The sequence below is a fragment of the Carassius gibelio genome, chromosome B6, assembly GCF_023724105.1.
Source record: "Carassius gibelio isolate Cgi1373 ecotype wild population from Czech Republic chromosome B6, carGib1.2-hapl.c, whole genome shotgun sequence".
NCBI classification, from domain to species: Eukaryota; Metazoa; Chordata; class Actinopteri; order Cypriniformes; family Cyprinidae; genus Carassius; species Carassius gibelio.
This window is the reverse complement of record NC_068401.1, coordinates 23446468-23461582: the sequence shown is the minus strand read 5'-3', so window position 1 is coordinate 23461582 and position 15115 is coordinate 23446468. Positions and strand designations below refer to the sequence as shown.

The window sequence follows — 15115 nt, the reverse complement described above, 5'->3', positions numbered from 1 at the left end:
TTATTTTGTTATTTATTATTGTTATTATTATTACTTTATAGCCATTCTGAAACATGATAAAAAAATTTGTTTAGCCATTACTCCAAATTGTTCAGCCCTACACCAACAAGCACAGCAAATCCAGGATTGTTCAGTTGCATTAAATACTGCAGTCACACTATGTAAACCACAGCACATAGACTCACTGAACCCTTCAAATAACTTTAATGGAACATCTGCACAACCTGGAAAATCACTGGCTTTCGAAATCTCCCTGCACAGATACTCGCCATTATTAACATCTCATCTAATGACCAGTGTAATTCATCACCAGACAGCTTCTCAACCTCTCATCAACCAATTCCAGCAGACAATAACATTGGCAGTGAGAAGAAGGAGTGTGTGTGGAACAGTGCCTGAATGATTCTTTGAGGATTAATAAAGCATTAGGGAAGTGGCACACTTGGCAACGTGTTTAAAATGCAGAATAGAAGCATATGTGTGGGTATTACGAATCAAGCATGATACAGGTGGACAAGGAGACATGGAAAGAGGAATGGCAAAAGAAAGAAGGAGAGTATTGACTGTAAATGGAGTACAAACCTTCAACAGTCCTAAACATGCTGACATTTCAGTGTTCATCACTGGAGTCTCAGTTACTGCAACACAACCATCCTGAGATATTTTTGCTCCATTTCAGACACACTCAGTTATTATGTTAACTATGCTATACATCAGTATACCTTCCGCTTTCTCACCTCTCCAATTCCCTTTCCCTTCTTCTTTCCTCCCCTCTTATCTTCTTTACTCTTGTCTCCTAACCTCATGTATATTCACACATAACAGTGTGAAAATGCCATTGCACTGTGCTTCCTGTGCAGCTATCAAATATACATGACAGAAGGAGAGAGAGGACAGAGAGAAAGAGTGAGAGAAATGAATGATAGATTAAGCTGTTATGCTAAAAGCTGTGCCTGAGAGATTCCCACCATATTGAAGAAAATAGAGAGGCTAGACTTTGCTACACATTTCTATACCTCTCCACTCCTCCTTTAATTTTTGACCAATGTATTGATGCTCCCTAAAGACACACACACTTGTTTTATGGGGCATTTTATTCTCAGCTTGATCAATAACAAAAATCTTTTTAATTGGCATAAATGTTTTTGGGAAAATTAATGTTAAAACAAAGTGTAAGGTATGAACCAAACATAAATATAGTTTTAGAAAACTAATAAATTTGGCTATAGAGTTGGACATAATTTTATTCTTTTCAAACTAGTAAATCAGTTACAGATATTAAAGACATATATGTGATACATATAATGCAGGATTATCCGCTATAGGTTGTGATGGGCTGGCATAGGTCCTGAACTGTTTTATAGTCCCAATCTTCACACTCTTTTCTCTTCATCCTCTACATTCCTCCCTCCTGCTCTGTCCTTCACATGGTCTCTCACCCATCTGGCCCAATTTGATTTAAGAGCAGAAATAATGAAGGCTAAGAAATGAGACACCTGTCTGGAGACTCCCTCTCCTGTATGTCTTTTTTAACGACCCACTGACAGATTTATGCATCTGGAAAAGGAGCGAGATCTAAGTGGTCAAGCAGTTCACCATGGCAGGAGAAGTGTTAATTGTCCATCAACGGAAGATATATGTTTTCTGTGCTGGACAGAGTGGGGATGTGTGTTCATGCACTACAGGTACAGAAGAGAGCAGAAGTTATTGTATGGAGCATTCAGAGCGGCATTGTTCTCTCTTCCAATACCAAACAATCGGTCTACTGTATGCATTGCAAACAAGGAAATGCATCACTAGGCCATTATTAGCTATATCTGGATAATTGATGACATACGTGATTGCTTATTGGCCTCTTAGGTTTAAGTATTTTTAAGAAAACAGATCCCACTTCTTTTGGATGAATAATTATGTCGATGGACCTCATATTAAAAACATAATATTATAAGATTTAAGATATTTTGCTTGAAGTAATAGTTCCACCGAAATGTACGTTCTGTTATCATTTATTCATCCTTAAGTTTTTATAAACCCACAAGACTTTATTTCTTTGGGGAAATAAAAGGAAAAACTGCCTTCCAAACTCCAGTTAAGGGACAATAAATGTATATCATTTTGTGTGAGAAAAACGGACATTTAGTTGCCCATACACATACATTTAGCATAGCCTATATACCTAGTCTATACATTTTTGGACATATCATGTGAATATACATATATCATGTACATGTATATACACCCTAAAACCCATCAATACATGTTGATTTTATATGTAAATATAAAAAGCAATAATAAAAGATAGACATGTATTTAAAAATTGTATTAAAAAAACACAAACATACAGATTGTTTGTTCTTTGTTGTTTTAATAAAGTTGCATAAATAAAATACATTGTTGACATATATAGCGACAATATATAAAGTGGAATTTATTATGTACAGTATGTACAAATTTTTACTATGGGGATTTTATATATGTTAAAACTTCTTCATACATGTAATAAAGTATCCTCATCTACTCAAAGAATTGTCTTCAAGCAAACAATTATTTTATTTTTTTTGGTAAAAAATGTGGCAAGGACATTGTGAGATTCAAGTGTAACAGTGTCTCATAATAAGTGTGACCCAAAAAATTGCTGGGTTAACATGCTACACTCGTAAAGACATCCATTTTGGCTCTAATCACAGCAGGGTGAAATCACAGGGGAAACGAGCGATGCTAAATCAGGAAAGCCAAAAGTGCCGTTTTAATGACAAAGGGAGTTAATTACATCGCAGGCCTAGCTGTTTGTGTTCTGATAATTATATGGCTATACAGCCAGCAAGAAAGAGAAAACACAAGCTGGTAATCTACCAAAGGGCTGCACGCAGCATTGTGCAGTTTGTCCAGTTTCACAGACATAACACAAGAGTGATTTGCCACTAGATTTCCCTTGGAAGATTCAGACAGATGACCCCTGGCCTTTGTAAGTGTTATAAGGGCACTATAATAACCTGCTGCGTTTGCCTGTAGCGAATCGATGCGTTTTTGTAAGAAAAATATCCATTTTCAAAACGTTATAGTCACTTTAATCGAGCTTGCACTCACAGTTGTAAATGAAGCAGTTCCAGGGGAATGATGTATGAGGTCAGCTTTGCGTATGCGCTGCTCAGAAGTGACGAATGCAGAAACGCAGCGGAGAGATCAAAACACAACAACGGTCACTAATTAGAAGTACAAAATAAGGATTCTTAAAGAAGAATGTTGGAGGATTTAGATATAAGTCAAGAGGAAACTGGTTTTCCTTTGCTAAAGAAAGTAAACTTTGCTTCCTTTTGCTACTGTTAACAAACGTTGGTTTTCAGGAGACTCACCTGCACATGCGCAACGTTGACCTCATACGTCATTCCCGATATTGCTTCCGTTTTACAACAGTGAGTAAGCTAGATTAAAGTGATTATTACGTTTTGAATATTGTTATTTTTCTTAAAAAATTGCATTGATTCGCTACAGAAGGCCTTTGTTCACCCCCCGGAGCCATGTGAGACACTTTATTTAATGGATGAGCTTTTCATTAAACTTCTCATGGACCTATGCAGTGCAAAACCAGCTGAGTGGCATCAAACTGCTTGAAAGATCAAATACAATTTTTAAAATAACTCTGACTTCGTAAGAAGGAAGAAAGTCATATACACCTAGGATAACTTCAAGGTGAGTCATTTATGGGGTAATTTTATTTTTTGGGTGAATTAACACTTAAATACCTTTTACAGGTTTTCTCAATTTATGGGGTTTATTGCAAATGCACACAAACCTTTTTGCCTGAGGACTTAATACACACAACTAGATGTAAACCACAGAAGATCAATTCCAAAGTAGCAGACTATATACAAGACATTAAATGGTGCCCCTAATATGAGTTTCTTCAATGAACATTACACTGATAATGTCATAAAATTTGTATCTTTCATGTCATAAAAGTTTTATATTTTTATAAATGTTTTCCTGTTTTCGCATATCTCCAGTCTGGTCTTGGTATGAACAGACGAGTCTCAGGTGAGAACTGCACATCACACACACAAAGTGTGCTGTTCAAATACTACAAAAGAGACTCACACTTCAGATGCTGAATAAATGCAAAAATCATGAACCTATCGGACTTCAACAACAAAAAACTATTTGAAACCAATACATTTTTCCTTGGCAATATCCATTAACAATCGGTTAAAATAAGGGTAAAAAGCTTCTAAAATATTCATGAGCTGTACCAATATAATTTAGCTGATCTTGTACCCTCACTAGTCCACTAAAATCAAATTTAAGCCCATTCCTATCTCTCTGCATAGCTGGCATCTGCCTTTTTAGTGATTTAAATTAATATCATCCTAAATAAATATTGTGTGTGTGTGTGTGAGTTTCTTTACATGCAGTTTCCAAGTAAATATGCAAACAATACTTGATGACGTTGTGTGAGAGCCACTGACTATTGCTTGGAACATGGACAGTATGCTTAAAGGGACAGTTCACCCAAAAATTACAATGATGTCATTATTTACTCACCTCTTGAAAGTTTAAACATGTATGACTTTTGGCAAATTCAAGTCAAGTCACCTTTATTTATATAGTGTTTTATACAACACAGATTGTTTGAAAGCAGCTTTACAGGGATAAACAGGAAAATGAGCAGCTTAATCTAAGTCTTGTAAAGAGATAGGATTTCCTTATATAATAAATTGGTTTATTAAGTCTTTTATTTACATTGAAATAATGATCAACACACATAAATACACCTATAGTAGACACAGAAACATGTGTGTTATATATGTGCTACATGTGTTTACATGAATAAATGATGATTAAATTATCCATTTAATTTCAGTGATATGTGGCCAGACAGTTCAATCCTATATTTTCTTAAAAGAAACGGAGAGTATCTCTTATTATCCACGGCTGAAGTAACCCTGCATCTTCACTAGCCCCCAGTGCTAAAATATGCCTTGATCAGAGGGTGAGATTTAATGTTGGGATTGAGGCACTCTGGTTTCTCGCCGCATGGGGTTTACTTCATATTCAGATTGTCTCAAAGATGATGACTTGAATAAAAGAAAAAGCTATCAGTCCAGACAAGAAAGACTTGACGAGCGACCATTCTTATTATATACCAGGGACCGGAACAATGACTAGACCATATAATGATGCCATGAATGTACAGTGAGAGAGGAAAAGACGGCATGGAGACACAGGAAGGGGCACACGTGCATCAGTGCTAGAAAGGGATTTGCACTTTTCCCTGGAGCAGTCTGTCAGATCTGCTCTTCACAGGCAGGCGGAAGCGGCTGATCTGGGTCAGGAGAGACAACTTTGCTCAGTGCTTCTCTCTGCTGGTCTCTCTAACTGAAAACACAAGTGTGTACACATGCAGCTAAATCTCAGACTTTCTCTATGTCTCTGTCTCCATCCTGATTTTGAAAGCCTTCATAGTCACTGTATGTCTTGCTCATAATACTATAATACGGTTATGTGGGTGAACTGGAACCAAAGGAGGAATAATAATATACAGCCAGCCAATCATTATCACAAAATAAATCCTCACAGTGTAGATCAGGAAACATTAACTTGCTTATTACATAGCTATACACAAAAAAAGTACTTTGGATCAACTTTTTAATTCGTTACACCCAGATTCACTTATTTCATCCCCCAACCCCAAATTATTTTTTGATTTAATATTAATCAAAATAGTTATTTTACCAAAGATAAAAACAGACATTCATACAAACTAAAAAGATAGTATACAAATATATACACACACACACACACACATAAAAACCATACCATACCAGTTAATTAAAAATGTTACTTAATGTAGGTCAATATAATATTTTTTTTCTTTTAACAACTTAATTTTATCAAGCAAGTTATATGATCTATAATATTAAAGTAAAATGTTGACTTAAGATAAAACTAAAAATATTGAGTAAATGTTTAATTTAGTTTATGAATAAAACAGGATTATTCATCAAACACCAAAACATTTATAAAATTCACAATAATTTCTGCAGTCTATATAGCTAACCAGTGTTCTCCACATTAAAATACTAATTTATTTCAATTTTGTATATAGAGAGTGTCGCTTTTGGCCAAAAAATAAATAAAAAAGACAGAATATCTCTAAAAGCTTACTTTAGTACTATGAAACAAACCGAAAAAGGGTAAAAGATGACAAAAACTTAAAGCAAGAATGATGAAGAAAAGGGGGAATGGAAACTGATGGTATCCAATAGTTTCCAAAGGCCTACACCATGTGATAAAAAAGATCATTTAAAGAAGAAAGTCAATGTTAAAGCCTAGTACTTCAAACAACCTGAGAAATTAGTGCATTGCAGAAATCGATGAATCAAAAGAGAGGAGAGAGAGCAGTGAGACAGTAATGTCGAAGAGAGACTGAAAAGAGAGAGATTCACACTGGAACGAATCAAGGCACTCGCTTCGAATGAAGCTGCTGAGGAAATATAGGTCACACATCTCCAGTGGCTGATTTTCTCAGAACCATGCAGCGACAGAATCACAGAAAGTGTGAGAGGACACACAGTTCATGTGTCCATGAAGAGGAAAGGATGCTAACATGAATTCTGCTCTGACCTGGGATGCATGTATTAAAGGATGATACAGATTTCTCAGCTGACACATCAAATGAACATTAGTTTCTGCTGTGTGAAACAGCTGCACACCTGCTGAAGCTCCTGCCACCTGTCAGCAAATCACATAACATTTCTCACACCTTTGTTCATCAAAAACTTCACAGGAACATCACAAGGATACTAATTATTATTAATCCACTGCTAGTCTATAAAAAAAAACTAGAATAGGTGTTGGTGGATGTCAAAGATAATCTAAATTCAAAAATAAGCATGCAATTAAAATGCATTTCTGGCCAATACAGATAAAAATACAATTCTTCTAATATAATGGTACCAATAAATCATGATTTCCTGTATTAGATTTCCTATACTAGAATTCTACAGTAAGGCCAATAGCCATAAAAATGTAAACTGTGTATGCCAACATCCTTTCCATTTAGAAGTTCAGAAATAGTCGATGTTTATGTTAGATTTCTTCTTTTATTAGTTCCTTTCTTCAGTCTCTCAACACTCTTTTCTCTGACTTCCTGTCCTTTTTCTACTTTCCCCTCCAGCCTATCTTTATAAATAGGCCTCTGTGTTTGGTGAGAGACATTTTGTGTTGGCACTCTTCTGTTGCCATTGCTTTATATTGTAGACATGCCATAGTGGCATAATTACATCTGCAAGCATTTTTGCAAGTAGTATTATTACTTAAGTTACATCAAGTGTACACAGACACAAAATGACTATAAAGAAATTATACTAAAGCCAGAATCTGACCTGAAAAATTGACAAATAATTAATACTAAACTCATTTTGAATCACTCTTTTGTTGTTTTCTCTTTAAACATATAGATAACAATTTCCACAGCTCTGGCTCAGAGATGGTGTGTGTGTGTGTGTGTGTGTGTGCGCGTGCGTGTGTGCGTGCATGTGTGTGTAATAAAATTAGATATATTAAAAATACAACAAAATAAAAATTGAATGAAAATGTAAATTTTAAAACTTCAGCTTTTTTTTTTTTGCTTTAGTTATTATAAACCCATTCAAATCATTACATTTTATATCAAATAAACCGACACACACAAACACACACACACACTGTACACTTAATCAGACACTGTTTTCAGTATTGAGTGTTGTGTGCATATCCTTACCAACATTTATCATTTTAAGATTTACTACTCTCACATATAGTGTTTAAAGTTCATCACGGTCAAAAATGAGTGCCATCAAGGTCAAGCTTGGGTTTGTAAAATTGGGTGATTGTGACCACATGATGCCAGATTGGGAAAAAACTGCTTGTTCATTAAGATGTTATATCCCAGACCATTTAAAAAAAATGTGGTTTTGAAAAAAACAGTGTTCCAAATAGATATGCTTCATTAGTACTTACAATTTTCTGTATGTGTTCAAATAGATAGAGTTTAAAGCTGCACTAGGTAACTTTTGTAAAAATATATTTTTTACATATTTGTTCAACCTGTCATTATGTCCTGACAGTAGAATATGAGACAGATAATCTGTGAAAAAAATCAAGCTCCTCTGGCTCCTCCCAGTGGTCAGGAGCAGAAATACATCGCTCCCGTTAAGAAACAACCAATCAGAGCTGCGGTCCGTAACTTTGTTTGTGTTCAAAATGTAAAAAAATGTATTTAATAAGCGAGTACACCATGAATACATTTTCCAAACCGTGTTTTTAGCTTGTCCTGAATCACTAGGGTGGACCTATAATAAGTGTTTATTTTCGGACTATTTTAGATTGCTTCGGGGGTACCGCAGCGGAGTAACCCAGTACCTTTGTGGTTCTTCATATACATAAACAGAGAGAAGTAGTTCCGGCTACGATGTTCTTCCGCAAGACGCAAGCAGTTCTGTTTATTAACCGCTAGAGCGTCAAAAGTTACCAACTGCAGCTTTAAGGATAGGTTTTTTGAAACTGAGATTTTAAAAAGTGGTGCATAAAAATAGAACCCCCTGTAAAGATGTAGGCCTTCATCTGAACAGAGCTTTTATATGGTCAGACCTAATGCTTATATATAATCTCTGGCCTACATTAGAAAACTGCCTAGAAAGTATGTAGTATACAATATAATTAGCCTAAGATGTTTTAATATTTTTAAAACACTTACACATCTCATACCACATCTAATTAAACATTTTGTTTTTTCAATAAAACATCATTCTTTTTTTCAGAAATCTATCTAGTTAATTTCTAACCACATGCTTGAGATTCTAAAATGTAATACCCAGCACTAGGACCATGGGGTGATCCAGTAACAAGCCTCTATTCCAATGTTGCTGTGGGGACTGGATGTGTGGACTGTTGAGTCACCAAAATGATAACATGAACTGTCACCACAGAGCAGACAGCAGAGAAATGGGTGCTAAAAGAGAGACAGACAGAAAGAGGGAGAATAATATGGGAACGAGAGCTACTTGTTCATGTATGTTGTGCTTTAAAGGGTGACTGAGCTTTCAGGATTTGAAGAAACACCCCTGGGCTCCTGAGACGCTGCTGGGCAATGACACATTAGGATGCTGGGCAGAGATAAGAATATTAGTGGGAGGGTCAAGTCTTGATTTTTTAAAGGGACTAATGTGCTCTACTGCATCTTGCACGTATTACCCCATTTAAAAGGGTGAGCATTACACAACTCTTTTGGGGAAAAGTTTGACCTCAGAATCTCACTATTAACACCAAGGCAAGCAATGCACTAAAAACTGCATTGGAACCACCTGCCCACCACCTAAAACTCCCATCTTAGCAGCCAGTTTTAATGGACAAGAAGCAGCTATCTATTCATACTGATTCTAGTTGATGTATCACAAGCATCCTAGTTATCTGACCCACTTGGAAAGATCAGCAATAAGAACACACATACAGAGACAGATTTCACTGTAAATGCCCCATAAATTAAATTAATGGCCCTTCCAGATGAAGGATCCAAAGATCGGGTTCTCCTGGTCTGTTCCTATGGGCAATCACATAACCTACTTTCACAATTTCTTGCTCTTTTATCTAATAAATACAACATCCATAGTGTCTGCATCATCAATTAATGTAATTTACCCACTAAGCCTTCTGTTGGTGCTGTCCACTCTGGCACAAATTAAATACTGACTGCTTAAAACCATTTGAGAGACATAGCATGTGCTGGAGAGGATAAATGGCTTAATGAGGATGCCGTTATTCAGTATTAGATAAAATGCAGGTGTTTTCTGTGCATAGAGTGTGTGCTTTTAACACACAGAGAGGAGCAATGACCTAATCATCCAATCAAGTAGGACTTGGGCATCTAATTGTAGTATAAAATGAAAGAGATAAGAGAGAGAAGCAGACATAAAAAACCTTCTGTGAGGCCTGTCCTGCAGAATACAGATCAGGTAAACAAAACCACCAATGCATTCAGGGTGAAAGGTTCATTGTGAGCTCTTGCACATATGTTCCTATCAGACTGAAGGTGAATGCTCTGAAAATGGAAATCATTTCAGTTACGCCCGGACAGCCTTGACAACACAGGCATGCTCGGCTTTTTGAAATCAGAGACATTTAATCTCATTCATAACAAATAGTGTAGATGCATGAAACCATTTGTACAACCTTGCATAGCACCCTTGCAGAACCATCATATCAGAGACCCTGCCTCTGCTTCAATGCGCGAGCCCCTTCCCCCTCATGCGCGCCACAGCCTAGGCGAGCGCGAGACACCGATGCACGCGACATCACCATAAACTACTGTCAACGTGTCAAATAACGCACTGGCTCTTTTTAATAAAGCACTTGAAAATGATAAACAGTAAACCGAATATATATAAACGTAATGACACCGTTATATGAAGACACAGCATTACATGCAACATCCAGTGGAACAGCCAATGAGAATTATCCACCGGTTTTTACATCATACGACTATTGGGGAATTATTTCACACATGTAACGCACAATCTATTGTTTTTGCGTTGAACATAAAGCACAACAGATGAAATGACACGTTCCCTCGTTAGAAAATGAGCCCACCTCTGCGAAGAAGCTCTCCATCTTCCCTCAAAGGCTGCGGGAGGACCCAGCTAATCAATCACAAAATTGAAGAGGATTCGAGAAAGCTTTCACAAGATGTATGTCTGTTCTGCAACTGCTTTCCATTCACGAATGTTTACGAAGAGCAGGGCGCTGCAGTCCTGCGTGAGGTGGCAGTTCAAACAGCTGATGGCGCGACAAGCGGCCGTTGGCAAATAGCTCAACTGCCGGTGGGAAAAGAAAACGCTCAGGTGTTTGGTTTCTGTAAGTGTCTTTTTTATTTAATCGAAACGCCGGTGTCCAGACACATGCCTTGCTGACTCCGGTGTCTGCACCAGAGCGAATGAGCCAGCGTCCGTTCGTTCGCGCATCTCCGGTTGGGCGGCGCACCACGCGCAAAGACAGCCCCCCCAAGTTCATCCTTTTTACCATGCATTCCGGCAGTAAGATGACAGAAATGTGCATTCGCGAAAATAAGCATGAAATACATTTCAGCTGCATTCTAAATCTGAAATAAAGCAAATAGTGTCTGATAATCAGTGCGTTGGGATGCGTCAAGCGTGATACACAATATGAAACCTTTTAAATATATGTATGCATATTTGGCAAGATTCCTTTATCTGAATGAAATGATCTGAAATCCCATGTGCTGGAAGTGGTACTGATGCTCCTCTGATGGGTTTTCATGGTAGCACTACTGATAAATATTTCTGCATGCGCCATGCACATCTGAAGTGAGAGTCATGCAGTGGGTGGAGTAGAGCAGATTCACTCATCAATACACATTTATAGAAGGTGTCGCAGTGTCTGCAGGCTTATTACTCCGAAAAACAAGTTCATATTTGCAACATCTTCAAACTGCATAAAGTGGCAGTTTGGTTACTCTCTGCATGAAAGTTAAATAAAGCAGATGGTGGATGCATTAAATCATTAAACTCTTATCTCTCACAGTTTGAGAAACAAAAATTGCAATCCAGATTCTTCAACCAACACAAACCTGACATTAGTGAGCCAAAAAGAACTGTCAAATTGTTTAGTGTCATTGACAAATAAGGATGTACAAGATTACTTTTTTTTTCAACTGTTTTAAAATGCACATGCAAATTAAAAAGTTTTGTACATGTACATGTAAATAGTTAAGTGCATGTAATCATTAGTTTAATAAAAAATAAAAAGGCCTTTGAAACATTTTACAATATAAAAAGCATCATATAACTAACATAAAAGACAAAATGTCTTCTAGTATCTTAGTAATGTGTATAGTGTGTTCTTTTTTAATGAATGTTTAGGTACAAGCACAAAAGAATTCAGCAAAGGGACACAAAGCGCAGGTTTTCCTGTTGAGTTACGAGTCATTTGACTGACACTTTTCATTCAGCACTTAATAGCACACTAACTGCAGGAACAGCTTCCCTGGAGCAATGTGGCACATGTCATTCTCAGATACAATACAAAATGTATTGAGCAGTGTTATGATGAGCACTGGGATATACATCTTCCTTTAAATGAACTTATGACATCTGTGCTAGACTTTAAAAGGTTAGACATTTTTAATATAACTCCCACTGGAGTTGCCTGAAAAATGAAAGTCATGCACCTAGGATGCCTCAGGGGTGAGTAAAACGAAGCCTCATTTTCATTTTTTGGTGAACCCTTTAACTGTTCATGTACTGTTTCGGCAAGGGGTTTTCAACAGCTTGATTTTATTGAATTATGGGGTTCTACATATATACACAAACAATCTTTTTTTCTTTTAGTCCAAATGAACATCTTCGAATATTTATTTTTTCCTAACCCTATTTGAATATGTGCCTTTAGACGACTAAAATTCAGTGCCTCCAGCTAAATGTAACTTGTAACTGTTCGACTGGCTAAAAAAAAAAATTTTTCAAGATTCAGAACGTCAGATGAGAAAAGTCTCAGATGATATTCATGACACAGATGAATGCCTCATCAGCAGTACAAAAAGTATTGAGTATGATTTATACATTATGTGTGCTTGAGTCAGATGTGCACTGAAGATCGATGTCTGTATCATCTGACAAACAGAAGCTGTGAGGACAACAATGTGAAATCCCTGTGGTCACATACATCATTATCAACGAAAGCCATGCTCATTTTACACCCTAAAGCCCCCCCCCACACACACACACACACACACATAGAAACAAACACTATTTGGGTTATTTTTCTTTTTTTGTCAAAAAGACTATTAGTGGCACAAAATAATATTTATGAGCATCCATTTATGCTTGCCAAAACTATCCACTCATGTGATGGAAAGAAGCTTGCCTGTGTTCCAGATGGTCAGACTAGAGCCCAGATGCAGCTTACTCTACCCAAGTCCTAGCCTCCCCTTCCCAGGCCTCTCTATTGTATCCTCAAGTCTGTCAATGGAGGCCCTGGAGGTTTTAGGGGCCTTAAGCGGTGTAGCTTGCAGCACACCACCCGTGTTGCAGTCGCCTCTGTCTCCTCCAGCCTTTTATCCCTTGCCTCCCGTTGTGGGACACGGGCTGGGGGCACACCACTGTCACAGAGCCTCACGTTCAGAGGAAGCTTGTCTCTTTTGTTCCATCCTGCTGAATGGAGCTGCTTTATTATATTATACTATTGAAGAAACAGTTTTATCAGACTTCATCTGAATTCTTTTATAGAATGAAAACCATTACTTTTTGCAAAAGCGCACTTTGAATACGATTCCTTTAAGTGTTGGAGGCAGTTCCACGTGGTTCCCCCTCCACTATCATCAATCTCCCACTGTGACAACTCAATTTAAAATGAAAAGGCTTCACTTCTTAATCATTCACCTGATGCTTTGCTTTCAACAAGCATGTGTTGCATGATGCTCGTTAAGTCCACTAAAACAGTAAAACAATGAAGCCGAAAACTGGGGAGAAAGATCCAGCTGACAGTGCTCCAGGCTCAGTTCACATGAGCAAGAGACAGACAAAAGTAGAAAACTGAGAGCCATATCCCAAAAGTGTACTTCGGAATCAAATGTCATTTTAATGTGACATCAATCTGACTCTCAGGGTGATGTCACTGTAAGTGGATAGACAGATGAGAAAAATGTGATACACTAGCACAGGACCAGCACAGATGTTCTGTCGAAATGGTTTTGTGCAATAGGACCAGATTACATTTACAGGGATTATAGGGTTGTGCATAATTTAGAAATTTAACTAACAATTTAAATTCCTTTTAAATTCCACATACTTTCAAATTGAATGTAGAAAATTGAAAGCACAATATAGACTAAATAATTAGAATTTAAATTGTTAACAGTTATTTTTAATTGAGAACGCTTTTTTAAAATGTAAAATAATTTAACATTTAAAGAGAACATAGAATAGAAAATTCTAATTTAAATGTCTAGAATTAAACAGCATGAAACATAATTTCAGTTTACATTTACATTCGAATCATTAGATGATTTTTATAATAAATTCTTTAAATTCCACCGCTAAATTTTTTTTATTAAGCAAGAACATTTACATTTTTTATTTAATAGAAAATGTGTTGGATAAATCCCTATTTTATGGTTGAATTTATTTGAATTAAAATTATTTGAATTAAAGTACATTCCTCTTTTCTGATTCAAATATTAGGTGTGGACAATTAAATTCAACTTTAATTCAAACAAAAAGGTGTCATTATGAATTTTGCCTAAACATAGTGAAAAAAAAAAATTGAGGCTTGACATGTTTGTGAAGCAAACTGAGAGACAAAGACAATCATCATAGCATCTTGGGCACCACTGACAAGTTATGTAACCATAACAACCACGTTGCTATGCCGAAAAAATAAGCTCTTTTTTGTAATGGGGCTGCGATGTTGACTTCAGGTGGCAGTTTTCAGGTATGAAAAGCTGTTGATGAAGGGAGGATCTATTTTCTGTTCCAGCTTTCGACTTTCTAAGGTCCGATCTGAGTCACCGCAGAGATGGATTATAGAATTTGTTTCAGTTTTGCTGCCCCATTGAGTTCAGACCAGTGGGTTAATACTAACACCATTCCAACGAGTTTTGGCATCCGAATGACCCAACTCAGCAATTGGTACAAGCATTGAGTTGAGAATCAGTTAAACAGCCACAATCTTTTCTGCTATCTTTAAATCCATTCAGACTTGAACCTTGAAAATGCCCTCTCCTCTCAGCAGTCCAATGTTTTAGTGCTGAATCAGAAAGTAGTAAAGAAAAACTTGTCGATACTGTTGTTATCATTTGGTGAGAAACAAACAGATTAGTGTCAGTCAAAGGCACTAGCCAATAGCCATCACCATAAATCCCTCTGATTCAGTGAATAAACAGAAGCCTTCGTGTAATGGGATTTTCTGTTATTTGTCTATGGCAGAATAGGAACAGATTAAAATCTTACTGCACCCCTTGCAATAGGCCTAGTATCGCTCTCTTAGTACTCTTCTGTAATTTAAATTTTTGGTTTAATTCCCTAAGATCAGTTACCTGCAGATGTGTTTATCTCACTGTAACAGT

General features: G+C 36.8%; 1 protein-coding gene across 1 annotated transcript in view; it reads right to left on the bottom strand.

The window, feature by feature from the left end:
• Window positions 1-10993, bottom strand: part of myo10l1 (myosin X, like 1) — a 48188-nt gene extending 37195 nt beyond the window's left edge. Inside the window, exon 1 of the mRNA XM_052558014.1 lies at window positions 10624-10993. Coding sequence (XP_052413974.1) covers window positions 10624-10644 — 21 coding nt within the window. The 5' untranslated portion in view covers window positions 10645-10993. The remainder of the gene's footprint in view (window positions 1-10623) is intronic.
• Between the last annotated feature and the right edge of the window lie 4122 nt (window positions 10994-15115).